The 15,962-nt window shown below is 35.0% G+C and overlaps 1 protein-coding gene across 6 annotated transcripts in view; it reads right to left on the bottom strand.

Annotated features, from left to right (window-relative positions):
• The window catches only part of N4BP2L2 (NEDD4 binding protein 2 like 2), a 96,643-nt gene that overhangs the window by 64,766 nt on the left and 15,915 nt on the right, over nt 1-15,962 (bottom strand). For 5 of the 6 annotated variants that reach the window (XR_008374582.1, XR_008374581.1, XM_053563396.1 and 2 more), the window contains exons 4-6: nt 11,308-11,396; nt 10,843-10,919; nt 8,029-8,175 (exon numbers count right to left, since the gene is read on the bottom strand). Coding sequence is in view for 4 of the 6 variants with exons in the window: in XM_053563396.1 (XP_053419371.1) it covers nt 8,029-8,175; nt 10,843-10,919; nt 11,308-11,396 (313 nt within the window). In the remaining 2 variants the exon portion in view is untranslated. Of the gene's footprint in view, nt 1-8,028; nt 8,176-10,842; nt 10,920-11,307; nt 11,397-15,962 lie in introns of those variants that run through there. The other variant, XM_053563399.1, reaches the window with a different exon arrangement.

Consider the following 15,962-nt stretch of genomic DNA (forward strand, 5'->3'; position numbering starts at 1 on the left):
GGTGATTCTCCTGCCTTTGCCTCCCAGAGTGCTAGGATTATAGGTGTGAGCCACTGCACTCAGCCTCAATCTTTACTTTTAAAAATAGAATTCTAAATGGCCACTTACAGATTTCCTCACTCAACTACACTGATATGCCAATAAACCTTATCACCCTATAAATTAAAGGTACTATAATGATGTAGTCAACTTTTCACCAGAGTTTCTTTCCCACCTTAAAAAAAAACAACTAGACGGCTGGGTGTGGTGGCTCATGCCTGGTAATCCTAGAACTCTGGGAGGCCAACGTGGGAGGATCCATTAAATTCAAGAGTTTAAGACCAGCAAGAGCAAGACCCCGTCTCTACCAAAAAGAGAAAAAATTAGCAGAGCATGGTAGCATGCACATGTAGTCCCAGGTAATTCAGAGTCTGAGGCAGGAGGATTGCTTAATTCCACAAGTATGAGGTTGCTGCGAGCTATGATGACTACATTCTACCAGGGTCGACAAAGCAAGACTCAAAAAGATGACTACAAGGTTTAAAGATAATACGAGACACAGTGAAGAAAGCATGTCTGACCTACATTTGAATCCCAGTTCCACGTCTTACCAGAGAAATTATGTCAAACAAATTGCTTAACTCAAATTTTTGTTTCTTTTTTACAAAATCTTTTAGAATTGTTATGAAAATTTAGAGACTGTAACAATCACATTTAGACTGGGGCCTAACACTGATAGACATTAAATAAATAGCACTTATTTAAATGATTATTATTAAATTAAGGCTCATTGCTATAAAATTCCTATTGTTTGTTGCAGGAACACTGTAAGCACATAAAGAACTACCTATAAAGGTTGAACTCAAAGTAACTATCAGCTTCCCTTCAAAAGTTATTCAGTTAAGGGCAATCTCCAATAAAGACATAATAAAGAATTTTCCATACTAGTGAATTTCTAACTAGTACTCAGACACACAAGATAATTACTAATTCCTCCTTTCCAACTAAGTCCATCATCATGATAATTACGTTATTCTCAAAAGAAAATGTTTTCTCTCAAATCCATACATTTGACCAGGCACAGTGGCTCATGCCTATAATCCCAGTACTCTGGTAGGCTAAGGCAGTTAGACCACCTGAGCTCAAGAGCTCAAGATCAGCCTGAGCAAGAGCAAGACTTTACTAAAATTAGAAAAAGCTAGCCGGGCACCATGATGAGCGCCTATAGTCTCAGCTACTCCAGAGGCTGAGGCATGAAGATTGCTTAAGCCCAAGAGTTTGAGGTTGCTGTGAGATGCACGGCCCTCTACCCAGGAAGACAGAGTGAGGTTCTGTCTCAAAAAAAGAAAAGAAAAAACCCAAATCCATACGTTACAGGTCTATGCCATGTTTAGAGATTCCCCACCAATGATTAACACGATAGATTTTTATAAATCTTTCCAAGCATTTTCACATCCAAATTCTACCTAATCCACCACAGAGCAAGTGGTCTACAAGCTTAACTTAAAGTTCACAAGGAACAAAGAATTCAAGCAAGGAAAAAGAGATTATCTCTAACTTTGTCAGTTACCATCCCTTCATCTTCATTAAAAATGTCATGAGGTTACACGAAGATAGCTAAGCAGGAAATGAATTCAAGAAAACAGAGAAAACATGTATATAGGAAAAGACTATGAAAAAAAAAGAAACACGATTTCTAAGACTAAGATAAATGAAAGAAGTATAACAGAAAAGGAAGAGCCACAATTCCTTCCCAAGTAATTTTTTTCATGAAAAAAAAAAAAAAAAAAAAAACTGAAGAGGCTTGGCGAAGTAGCACAGTGGTTACAGCCTCAGCCACATACACCAAGGCTGGTGGGTTCAAACCCAGCCCAGGCCTACTAAACAATGACAATTACAACAAAAAAATAGGTGGGCGTTGTGGCGGGTGCCTATAGTCCCAGCTACTTGTGAGGCTGAGGCAAGAGAATCACTTAAGCCCAAGAGTTTGAGGCCACAGCACACTACTACTGAGAGGTGACACAGTGAGACTCTGCCTCCAAAAAAAAAAAACTCCCCCTAACAAAAAAACAAACAACTGAGGAGTTCAGAATTACAACTGAAGAGACAGTAAGGAAGTTGTACAATTATTATAATAATTACTAGCTGAAGAAGAACAAATCCCACAGGTAAATCTTTAATGTTACATGTACCATGTGAAAGCACAGTTAAAACTAGAAAACAAGAAAATAATCCAAATATAAAGTATATTTCTACTGAACTTGAACACAATTTTAACCATGCATGAACAGATCATTCTGTTTTTCCTTAGTTACTAACTTGAGAGGCAAACAACCCAGTAGCTCCTCTCAAAATCTTTCATTCTTCCCATTAAGTTACAAAAGGTAGTTCTTAATTTTTTTTTAAGTAAATATTAAAAACTGAACCAACACTCCTACATGAAGACTTTTGTTACTTACCAAAGCAGGTATAATGCTTGCTAATGTGACTCTCTCTAGTTCTTTTTTTTTTTTTTGAGACAGAGTCTCAAGCTGTCGCCCTGGGTAGGGTGCTGTGGAGTCATAGTTTACAGCAATCTCAAACTCCTGGGCTCAAGTGATCCTCTTGCCTCAGTTTTTTTTCTATTTTTAGTAGAGACAGGGGTCTCACTCTTGCTCAGGCTAGTCTCGAACTCATGAGCTCAAGTAATCCACTCACCTCGGCCTCCCAAAGTGCTAGGATTACAGGCGTGAGCCACTATGCCTGGCCAACACTCTCTAGTTCTAAGATTAGGGGACTATATCTATGTCCATGCTACCTAAACCAATCTATTTTTTTCCTACTGGAATCTAAGATAGCTTACTGAAGTTAACAGATTCTTTACTGGGAGTGTATGATATTTTGTCATTATTATAATTATCATTCCTGGAATATGTCATGGTTATCTTTGAGATAGCAAAATTTGGCAGGAAGAAAGGAAAAGATTATTTCTTATATGATCAAAATAAACTACTATTAAATGTATGAAAAGTCAATACTTTCCAATAGGCTAGACACAGTGGCTCACACTCTAATCCTAGTACTTTGGGAGGCTAAGGCAGGTGGATCACTTGAGCTCAGAAGTTCAAGATCAGCCTGAGCAAGACAGAGACCCTGTCTTCACTGAAAAAAATAGCCGGGTGTTGTGGTAGGTACCTGTAGTCCCAGCTACTCAGGAGGCTGAGGCAAGAGGACTGCTTGAGCCCAAGAGTTTGAAGTTGCTGTGAGCTATGATGCACCAGCACTCTACCTGGGACATAAGTAAGAGTGTGTCTCCAAAAAAGCCCCCCAACTTTCCAACACATTATAGCTTTACCTTCTAGAATTAAGAAAATAACTAATCACTGTTAAGTTTTTCTTTTCAGAGTTATTTGTGCTGCTCCTTCTTTCTGTTTCTAAGCATAATGTGACAGTGACAATATATAAAGAATTTCCATAGGAGACAGTAAAAAAAAAAAAATCATAGCTTATACATGTATATTCTATTACAAAAATTAAGATATCGAGTGTAAATTGTAACCATTCCTTTATAAGTTTTCAGTACTTAGATGCAGACAATCATAATTATATTTAATTATTAAATATTATCTAAATTTAAACTTATTTAAATTCTAAAAATTACATTTAAAGTTTGCTCTGAAATTTACAAACCATGACAAAGTGAAAATTTCTTAGGCTTTAAACATTTGACATTTTCTATTAAATAAATTCAATTAATATAAGCACTGCTTTGCAAAGTAAAGGAATAAAAAGGATGCACAAGACAATCACTAATGTCTTTTTCAGAATCTATTTCAATAAACATAATACTACTTCTTACCATCATAAGGACAATGTAAGAAGAAAATACATACACAAAAAGCCAATTATTATTATTATTTTTTTTGGCCGGGGCTAGGTTTGAACCCTCCACCTCCAGCATATGGGACCGGCGCCCTACTCCTTGAGCCACAGGCGCCACCCAAAAGCCAATTATTTTAATGGTAACTTAATTTAAATAATAAAGTAAAAATTGGTATGCCAATCTTATTTAACTTGTAAAGAGAAAAAACCACCATTAAATAGGATATCATTAATCCCTAATACAATCTCTCCTACCCAATAAATTTACAAAGATCCAGTTAATAGTTTTAAGGGGAAAAAAACTTTATTTATAAAGTTTAGCCCTTAAAACCTAACTCTAAAAACCATTAATTCAACCTACTCTTTATTTTGCCATCAAATTACTTAAAGGTTACTGTAGCAAAACTAACTTAATATTTTGCTATCTACAGACTAAGGTGTTATAGATATAAAAACCCCAAAAAGCAACAACACAACTTTAGCCCTTAGAAGTTAACGCATTCACATCAAAACACTATATTAAACTTCAATAAATACTGGAAAATCTATATTGTCAAGGCAGTAAAAAACATAACTATCATTTCTTCAACATTTTCCAAATAAAATATGATAGATTTTCTCTATAAATACTTAGATAACCTGTCTCAGAAAATCAGGCATCTCTGCAGTAAAAACAAGTTGAGTATAGTCAAAACAAACATTTTGTAACCTTTGAAATCATAAACTTTCAAAAGTCTATATGTAAAATTGAAATTTTCAGAACCCGTATTAATTAAAAATACAGATTTCAAACTGTGCAAACTTCAAATACTTAAGTTTATCACTCCAACGACAAAAAAATACAACACAATCTTTTGTAGTCTTACTTTAAAACAGAAAAATATAAAAAAGCTAAAATTCTCTTTATTTTTGAGACAGAGTCTCACATGGTCACCCCCAGTAGACTGCTGTGGTACCATAGCTCACAGCAACCTCAGACTCCTAGGCTCAAATGATTCTCTTCCCTCAGCCTCCTTGGTAGCTGGGACAACAGGTGCCTGTCACAACGCCTGGCTATTTTTAGAGGCAGGGTCTCACTCTAGCTCAGGCTGGTCTAGAACTTGTGAGCTCAGGTGATTTGCCAGTGTTGCCCTCCCAGAGTGCTGGAATACAGGTATGAGCCACCACGCCTGGCCAATATTGTCTTTTAGAAAGACGAATACTGAAAATAAAGATTATTATTTAAAAACCAGTACCAAAAGTTTGATTTAATTACCATATAAGAATTTTTAGTAACAGGATTGAGACAATATAGAACACTATAAATTTATCAAAAAGGAAAGTAATTTTTACATTAAACCTATAAAAAAACTTCTAATAAAACAATTTTACTGAACCAAATTAGAAGCTGTACTAAGATGTATTCCATTTTAGTTAAATACAATGACTAATGCCCACTGTATTCTTTGTAACAGAGATTAGGTTACAAGGGAGTGTAGCAGAGTATGTGTGTGTTTCCATTAAGACTGTATCTAGCGAGGCGGGTGTTCAGGCACCTTAAGTCTCAGCTACTCAGGAGACTAAGTAGAACTAAGACTTACGGGATCACTTGATCCCATAAGTTCAAGTCCAGCCTGGGCAACATAGTGAGATTCCTCTCTTAAAAACAAAAAAGGCTGTCTCAAGAAAATTTTTGATGAAAAATGGGTAAATTTCACACTTGTATAGATTTTTAACACCAGGCAATAGTGTAAATTTGGTATTTTTCACTGCATATTCATTCCTCCATTCTATTATTGTTAAAGAAATTAAATTTAAATTAGCTACAATGCTTGGATAAACTATTAACTATGTTTCTACCTAGAAAAGAATTGAAAGTCAGAATGTTACTTTGCTCCAATAAGCATCTATACTTTTCAAAAATTAACTGGTAATGATTAATGATCTCTCAATTATTTTTAATATTCAGAAGTACTAGATGAAAATTATTCTGAAACAAAGCTAGAAATTCATTTTAGACTTAATACGAACATTTTCCTCATAATCTGTTTCTCCCAAAGTCAATCCTCTACTTCCTCAAAATAAATTTGGTTAATCAGAAGTTATTCAGAACTGTAGATTTATAGTACTATTATTACCCCTAAGTGACGTTTATGAAGACAGAGGGAAAAGGACACACAATATAGCTAAGAGTTGTTTCATCTGTCCCCAAATTAAATCCTTTTGTATAATTTTCAAACTGTGCTTATTTACATAATAAGATACTTGAAAACACAAGGCCAAATGCCCACAAGTATTACTGTGAAATAAAAGTATAAAAACATAAATGAAAATGTGTATAAGTATATATAAATATACATTTACACACAAAACATGAGTTAGCATATTTCTACATCTGATTTGGTTAGGATGAACAAATATATACAAACATCCACACATTAAGCAGGATAAAGTAAGGTAAATTCATTCAAATGTAAAGAGAACTAAATAGTATGAAATCATATTCTTATTTCACTAAAGGCAGTATAACAAAGACCTTGTTGAGAGCACTGAAGCTAGTTTTAAGCCTCATAACTTTAAAAAGTAATATAAAGATATGAGAGCATATTTAAAGTTGAAAAGAACAGCAAAAGATTTTAAAACAATAGCGAAAGATTATGGGATTCACAACAGGCTGGATTAAGAGGTTTAAAGGCCGTGAAATACATATGTAAAAGATAAGAAGAATCATAATGATTAAACAGTGTTATAATTAGCTGAGGTCTTTTTCCTAAAAAAGAGTAAATGAAAGCAAAGATTAAAGAAATGTTTTTCATAAAACACTGGAAGTAAAAGAGGCTGGGCGCAGTAGCTTACACCTTTAATCCTAACACTCCGGGAGGCCGAGGCAGGTGGATTGCTTGAACTCAGGAGTTTGAGCCGAGCCTGAGGAAGAGGGAGAAACTGTCTCTACTAACTCTGTCTCTATTTTTTTTCTAAAAAAATAGAAAAATGGAGGCAAGATGATCACTTGAGCCCAGGAGTTTGTTGAGGTTGCTGTGAGGTATGATAATGCCACGGCACTCTACCCAGGGCCACAGGATGAGATTCTGTCTAAAAAAACAAAACAAAACAAAACAAAACAAAAAAGGTGGTGATACTAAGGGGAAGATTTTCTAGGACAGTTCAGGTAAAGTTCTCTGTTTGAAGACGAATTCCATTTCTGAAATGAATTCCATTTCAATTTTTTAATCGCAAGAAACACAATCTAATAGAGAAAAGTATCCAAACCATCCAGTGAGAAAACTGCAGTTGGCACTACAGGAAAATTAGTACTAGAAGAATAGAATATTCCATAGGACAAATCTTATGACTGATACCGTCCAAAATATTTTTATATTAGAATTATACGGCATAAAATTGAATACAGAGAAGTGAAACATTACAATCATCTTAGAAGCTTCTTCTAACTACGCAGTGACTCAGAGCCTCTTTATTTCTTCCAGAACTTGCAAGTGCATGGAGTAGGGAGACAGGTTGAGAAGAAAGATGAATATGTATGCATTACATGATGAATATGTATACTACAGAAAAAACTCTCTAAGTGATTGATATACCTACTGTATAGCTCTGCTGGGGAATTCTGTTTGAAATACATGATACGCTGCTTATAGCTTAAAAATAATTTTGACACACAGATGAATTAGCTGAAATATAATTTTACCTGTATAATGAACAGAGGCATCAACTAAGGTACCCTATAATAAGTTAGTACTGTATTCTTATATATTTAAGATACTGAAGGGAAAATACTAAAGTTTTATCAAAAGTTAGATTTAGGTATGAACTGTAAAAAAACTGTTTGACATTATCTACAAAATAGATAAAATTAGTTTAAAATTCAATTATAGAAAATCATCCTAGTTTCTACCCACTATTCTACTCAGGTGTTTTCATAACAACCAAAAGTATTACAACAAAAGATTATAAAAAACATTTAAAATGCAATTTTATATAATTTTTATTTACACTTTAGAATTTAAACAACTTGGCTGGGAACATCTTTTGTGAGGCAACGTAGGTCTTTGTTATTTGAAAGTATTTAAACTTCAAGATAGGCTCACTAATTTTTCTTAAGGGCAAACAACAAATGTTGCTAGTTGAAAATAACCAACTTAATGATTATTTGTGACATAAACTTGATCATGTGAGCCTAGAGAGCCACCCCACCTCTGTCTCCCATCTGGAGGAAGAGGTCTTTGTGTGCTTTTGTGTGATGGTTCCACTGAATTCATTACAATAGAGATGGACATTTGATATTCATAACGATCCAACATCTGAGCAATCTTCTTTCGAGACACACCATGTTTATTCCTCCTACCAAAAAAGAAAAGGATTGTAAATCTTTTCTTTAGAATGCAAAGGTTTACAGAATAAACTATTTTAGAGGAATAGTATACAGATTCTAAATTATATTTTGAAATAAACATTAAAGTATGTATTTCATTTACCCACATTTTATATATACTTATATTGGCTATCTCTAAGTTTTTGACAATATTTTTGAAGGTTTAAAGACACTAACTCACAGCAAAATGCAATTAATTTATAACTTCTTCGCATAGAACTACCTAGTCACTGAACCTGCTGACTATATCCCCATCTTTTTTGTTCTTCTTATTTTTTTAAAGAGACAGAGTCGTACTTTGTTGCCCTCAGTAGAGTATCATGGCATCACAGCTCACAGCAACCTCCAACTCCTGAGCTTAGGCAATTCTCTTGCCTCAGCCTCCTAAGCAGCTGGGACTACAGACGCCCACCACAATGCCCAGCTATTTTTTGTTGCAGTTTGGCAGAGGCTGGGCTCGAACCTGCCACCCTTGGTACATGGGGCCAGCACCCTACCCAGTGAGCCACAGGTGCCGCAGAATATATCCCCATCTTTTAATAAAAACATCAAAGATCCCCATGATCGCATTAATATACACAGCTATGATTTAATAATTTAAAAAAAATCAAAGATTATTAAATACTACTTTAAGAATTAAAGGATTTAGTGGACTTCTAGAACTTAGAAAAATCCACATAAAATATTTATTATTTTTTTAAAAGCTATTTTATGATAGGTCTCACATTTTTAAGATATTAATACAATATTATAGAGACACAATTTAGACATCTCTCACAAACATAATGTTGAGTGAAACAAACTAGACAAAGGAATACAAATTTTATAATTATATATTCTTTATATATAATTATATATATAAAAAATTTGACAGAAGGCAAATTAAACTATGATATTAAGGCAAAAGACATAGTAAAACTAAAAAAAATAAGAAAGTAATTATGATTACCAAGGAAAACCTGTAGTTATCTTTAGAGAACGAAAGGTAACTGTGACTAGGAAGAGGAATGGCAAAGAGCTTCGGAGGTGCTAATCACGTTCCCATGACATGGGTGATAGCTAAATGTGTACTGGTCTTGTAAGAACTTTGTTAGGTTGTATATTTATATTTTATGTACTATTCTGTATGTAAGTTTATAGGACAACAAAAAGTGGTTTAAAATTTATTCTTGACCCTCAAAGAACTTCTGACAACTTATTTTACCCTCAAAAGTTTTCTGTAACTTGACTTAGACATAAGAGACATACAGAAACATATTTTACTTAACATTATAGTTCTAGATGTACTAATGCTAACTCATTTTTTCCCAGAAAAAGCCACAGAGAAATGTTTACTTTTCAAATCTGGTATTTACATACAAGAGAAAACAAAAAAGATAGAAGAATAAAAAAAGATTTGAGGTTGAAAATTTGCAGGATATGATTAAGTCACTAAGATGTCAAAATTAATAACTGAATTCTTTTCAAAAATCAAAGTATGCCAGATATCAGTTAAGCTGGCTTTTTAATGTAAAGTCAACTTATAATAAGAAAGTAATAAATTTCAACAGTCTCTCAAATATCAGTTTTTAAACTGTCTCTTCCATCTTGGGTGTGATACACACACACATAACTAGGCTGGCAAATAATACAGATAGTAATACTAATAAATTTATCAGTTTACCAAACTGTATATGGACATACTACAGCATGCAAATAAGAGAAAGAAAGAAAGTAGCCAAAGGAAGAAAAGGCAAAGGGAAAGAATAAAATTAGCTGGACCCCATACACAGAATAACAGCTTGAAGCTAGAAGAGGGCAAACCGAGTGCAAGGTGAAAAGCTACCTTAAAAAGGGGGGTGTGAGATTGCACAACCTTCTGAATATGCTGAAAACCAATGAATTATACTTTAATGGGTGAATTGTAAGATATGCAAATTACATCTCAATAAAGTTGGTACCAAAGGCGGGGGGTAGTGAAAGCAAGGAAAGAAAAAAGCCAGTCGGGAAAAACATAAAGGTAAACACAAATGGGAGAGCAGAGTTGAAATTAATACAAGTCCACAATCTCTCAGCACCAGTTCTGAAGTCTAATAAGCTCTGAAAATTTAAGGTTTTTGTTGACTCATATGGCAGCAAAACCTAACTATATCTATACTCATCTGGCAGTGCAACCTACTCAGAATTACCATTAGAATAGGAAGAATCTTTCCTTTCTACTTAGCTAACTAGTCATGATATGCTGCAGAAATATTTACATGTTTGACCATTGACAGGCTGCCCCAAATTCTAGAAGAAATGTCAAGTAATTGGTATATATGCACTATATTACCCTTCTAAAATTCAAAATACCTAAATTTCAAAACACATTGATTTCAAGGATCTTGATATGGGATTATGGACCTGTAGTTGCAAAGATGAAAATGAAGGAGTAAGATGAAAGCACAAGGTAAAAAGTTGATGGGGCCTAAAATGGGAAGGAGAAGAAGGTGGAAGGACAATGCACTAGAGAGCTGGCTAGGCCAAAACGAGAAGGAAAAGTCCTAATTTCACCTTCAGAGTTCCTTGCACCTAGCATTCAATAAACTGTAAAATGATGCAGGAATTCACAAAGGGGGGGAAAAGATAAGAATTTAATAAAAATTGAAGTGCCTTACTTTTCTAATTCTTCAGGATCAAATTTCCACCAAGTTTCAGGTTCATGAAACTCTACTCTGTATCCTTTTCCTATGGCCTACACAAAGAAAAGGAAGAAGACAAAAACCCAGAGAATACTTCTTAAAGTAAAAAGAAGGCAGACAGATACAAATGTCATTAGACAATACTCCCAAATTTGGTCAACCAAGAAAAAGTGTTACTTTATAAAATAATATAGTTTATAAAAATTGTAAGACTACTTAACCAAATTTCAACTATGATTCTCAAGATCAGACAAAACTAGTAAGATGAGCTTATTCCTTAATAAGTACCATTCATAATTTTTAACAAACTAAGCAAATCAACAAACTTCTGTATAAAACAAGGACAAATGTTTTAATAATTAAGATCAATTGGCCAACATTTCAGAACATAAAAAGCTGAAAAGTATAAAAAATAAAAACTCTCTCATATTTCATATTTACCATTTCCACGTATGGTTTCATTTCCCATGCTTGTGTATTAGTGTTGTCTATTATAACTGGAGATCTCCCCTGATCAATAGCTTGTTTTGCTGAAATAAGAAATAAATTTAAAAAATAAAAACAAACCCCAGAATTATTAGGTTAAAATACACAAAGAAAATACAATTTTAAACATTTATTATTGGGAAATAAACTACATCTCTACTTAAAACCAAAATTATGCAATCACTTTTTTAACTGCTACTAAAAAAACAGTAACAACAAAACCCTCCACTAGGTTAACAGGGAAGTAAAGAAACATAACCACATTCCAGGTATATTCTCCAGAATAGATGCTGGTTTTCAGAAAAAGACTTTTGGGGACATTTATTAAATTTACAGGAAAGCTTCGGTCTGTAGCTAACATTCATTTGCAGGAAATATAGGAGATAAAGAAACAAGTTACTTCTGAATATGGACTGAGTATGAGAAGGGGTAAAAACTTATTAAGGTGGAAAGATGGAGATTATTAAATGAAAACAGCAAGTTACATGACAATAGTTAAATATTATCTTATTTAGATGGAAACACAGATTTGGGAAGATTTACTAAGATAATAAAAGTAGCCATCTATAGGTGGTAGGAATATTTGCATTTCATGTTTATCTGTATTTTCTAATTTCCTACAATGTACAAATAATAAATAATGCCTTTGAAATAAGAAACGCTTATATTGGGTGGCGCCTGTGGCTCAGTCGGTAGGGCGCCGGCCCCATATACCGAGGGTGGTGGGTTCAAACCCGGCCCCGGCCAAACTGCAACCAAAAAATAGCCAGGCGTTGTGGCGGGCGCCTGTAGTCCCAGCTACTCGGGAGGCTGAGGCAGGAGAATCGCTTAAGCCCAGGAGTTGGAGGTTGCTGTGAGCTGTGTGATGCCAAGGCACTCTACCGAGGGCCATAAAGTAGTGAGACTCTGTCTCTACAAAAAAAAAGAGAAACGCTTATATTTAAAAAAGTATCGATTTATCATAACTTATGATCAAAACTTTATAGATCAAGTAGCTAAATATCACAGAAAACTGAGTTTGTGGAGACTATGTTCCTCAAATTGGGACATGAGGAAGAAAAGAACTTTTCTAAACTGCATCTCCTTATCCCAATGCCATCTTTTCTACCATGAGAGGAGAATCACTGTCACAGAGGGCCAGTATTAATGACAACAGTGTATATACACAAGACAAGAAAATGATTAAAATTAAGAACATTTGATGAAATTTAAAAGGCAAAATGCAAACATAAGGATATTTTCTTGGGACTTAGAATTCAAACCACTAAGTTCAAAAGAATAAAACATTTATACATCTGTCTAAAACAGAATTCTAAAGGTCAGTTAGAATATGACTATGGCAGAACACATATTTGGGAATATTGAAAGAAATTTAGAATTTGGATCACAAATAAATTATCATCCATTAGCCCTAGCATCAAGATGCTATCATCTCCCATTGTTCTATCTCCAATCACAGAAATCAAATCTTCCATTCAAAAAAATTACTGAAATGGGCGGCACCTATGGCTCAAGGAGTAGGGTGCTGGCCCCATATACTGGGGTTATGGGGTTCAAGCCCGGCCCCGGCCAAAACTGCAAAGAAAAAAAAAATGTACTGAAATAATTATCCAAATGTCTGTTAGGCTCACACATCCAAGGAGCTGTGTTCTACAAAAGGAACTTAATGACCAAATAAATCTAATTTGTAGGCATGGGGGAGGGGAGTATCCTCTTTTCATCCTCTTTATAGCCAGTATACTCCACAAGAATGGAGCTCCTAAGTAAAAATGTTTGAATACCTAAATAATGACAGTAGTTTTCTTAAACAAATTAACTATCATGCTTTAAGAAAGAATGACACCTTAGAGATGTTTTCAATTTGTAAGTATTCTAAAATTAATTTAGATTCTTCTAATAATAAACATGAGCAGACAGATTTTCCCAGAATGGTACCTGGCATTTAAAGGTATTAACATCCATCTTTATTATACTGATAAGAAAACCAATGGTTTGGGCACCGTAGCTCACACCTGTAATTCTAGCTAGCACTCTGGGAGGCCTAGACAGGCAGATCCCTTGAGCTCAGGATTTTGAGACCAGTCTAAGCAAGAGTGAAAGCCTGTCTCTACTAAAAATACAAAAAATTAGCCAAGCATTGTGGCTGGGGCCTGTAATTTCAGCTACTTGAGAGACTGAGGCAGAAGGATCACCTGAAGCCAGGGGTTTGGGATTGCTATGAACTAGGATGAGTTTTTTTTAACTCTGTCTCAAAAAAAAAAAAAAAAAAAAAAGAAAAAAAAAAGAAACACGGGCGGCGCCTGTGGCTCAAGGAGTAGGGTGCCGGTCCCATATGCCGGAGGTGGCGGGTTCAAACCCAGCCCCGGCCAAAAATAAATAAATAAATAAAATGTTAAAAAAAAAAAAGGAAGAGAAAACTAGTAGTTTATCCAGACACCATTATTCTATTCAACAGTATAATTAACATAATTCAGATCAGATGCCATAAACATTTCAATGAAATATTCTACACTAGTATTGCAATGAGAAAAAATGTCCTACACAAACTTTCTGGTCCACCGAAGGTACAATGATTCTGGTCCACTGTCTTTTATTTATTCCATTTATCACCTAATTTTCTTTCCCTTTAGCCCAAACATAATCCCAAACATTTTTAGAATTACAATACTATCATTATTTGATTTGGGTAACAATGCCCAATGGCGTTTTAAAAACATCAAAGAGGCCAAGAACAGTGACTCATGCCTATAATTCTAGCACTCTGGGAGGCCAAGGCAGAAGGATCATTCGTACTCAGGAGTTCAAGACCAGCCTGAACAAGAATGAGACCCCATTTCCACTTAAAAAAAAAAAAGAAAACAGAAAAATTAGCCAGGCATTCAGCTGGGCACCTGTAGTCCCAGCTATGGGAGGCTGAAGCAAGAGGATCACTTGAGTCCAAAAGTTTGAGGTTGCTGTGGCAACAGAATGAGACTCTGTCTAAACAAACAAACAAACAAAAAGCACATACCTCATTGATATTCCTTACTCTAATTAAAAATTAAAAGAGAAAGCATTTATGTATACTTGTATATATATACTTTAGGACAACTTTAGTTGGTAGCTTTAATTGAGAGCAAATTCTGTAATACTTCATCACAGAAGAATTTTACCTACTAAACATGGAAGGTATAACAGACCTAAAAATCACCATTTTGCAACTGTTAATGGAATAACTGACGTAGGAAACAATTCATGGTTGGATAAATAGGAAACTTGATAATAGAGCAGGCCATTCCTGCGGAGCTACTCACTAAGACTGAGACAACTGAATATGGGCCTGCCAAGAAAAAAAAAAAAGTTGAACAATCAAGCCTCTAGAGCAAATTTCCACTTCCAGAAAATACAGGAGGACCAAGAGGACCAAGTTAAATTGTTACCACCAGGAAGCAGACCACTAAAGGATACAGAACATTCTATAAGACAAATGATCTCATGTCTGAAACAAGCTAATAAGGGTTAAAAGAAGGAAAATTAACTAGATTAACATAATTAACAGAAAATAAAACAAAACATATTTTGAGGATCTTGTTTCCCCTTTTGAAGACAATTGGGAGAATTCAATTACAGGCTAGGTTACAATGATGCCAAGGAACTGGGATTTTTTCTTAGTGTGTAATAATGGCATTGTAGTTAAATGAAATGTAAATAAGTAAAAAGGTTAATATGAAATGTATAACATATGATGTATAGAATTTGTTTTAAAAATACCTTAGCAAATTAAAAAGACAGAGAAAAACAAAAAGGAACTCATGTATCAAAATCTTGATAACTGATAATTCTGGTGCTGGTGTATGAGATTCATTATGCTCTCTCTAATCTAGGTTGAAAATTTTTCACAATAGGCTCGGTGCAATGCTAAGGCACCAGCCACATACACCAGAGGTAGTGGGTTTGAATCCAGCCCAGGCCTACCAAATACAAAACAATGCTAAGGCACCAGCCACATACACCAGAGCTAGTGGGTTTGAATCCAGCCCAGGCCTACCAAACAACAATGACAACTACAACCAAATAAATAAATAAATAAAAATAGCCAAGTGTTGTGGCGGGCGCCTGTAGTCACAGCTACTTGGGAGGCTGAGGCAAGAGAATTGCTTAAGCCCAGGAGTTGGAGGTTGCTGCAAGCTGTGATGCCACAGCACTCTATCCAGGGAGACAGCTTGAGGCTCTGACTCAAACCCCTCCCCCCCCCCCCAAAAAAACCCAAAAGCTATTTGTTTAACTATCAATGCATTCACCTTTTCAAAAATAACATAGTATACACATTTCTAGAGAATTCTCTAGAATTCTTCTAGATTTACAGAGTTCTAGACCAACAGGTTTCAATTCTGACTACACCTAAGAACCACCTAGAGAACACTCAAAAAAAGAAAAAAAAAGAAAAAAGAAAATCAACCAACCAAACAAAACAATGCTCAAGACTCAGTACTCATAGCACAGTGATTATGGTGCCAGCCATATACACGGAGGAGCTGGTGGGTTTGAACCTGGCCCGGGCCAGTTAAACAACAATGATAACTGCAACCAAAAAATAGCCAGGTGTTGTGGCTGGAGCCTGTAGTCCCAGC

The sequence above is a fragment of the Nycticebus coucang genome, chromosome 15 (assembly GCF_027406575.1).
Source record: "Nycticebus coucang isolate mNycCou1 chromosome 15, mNycCou1.pri, whole genome shotgun sequence".
Classification (NCBI taxonomy): Eukaryota; Metazoa; Chordata; class Mammalia; order Primates; family Lorisidae; genus Nycticebus; species Nycticebus coucang.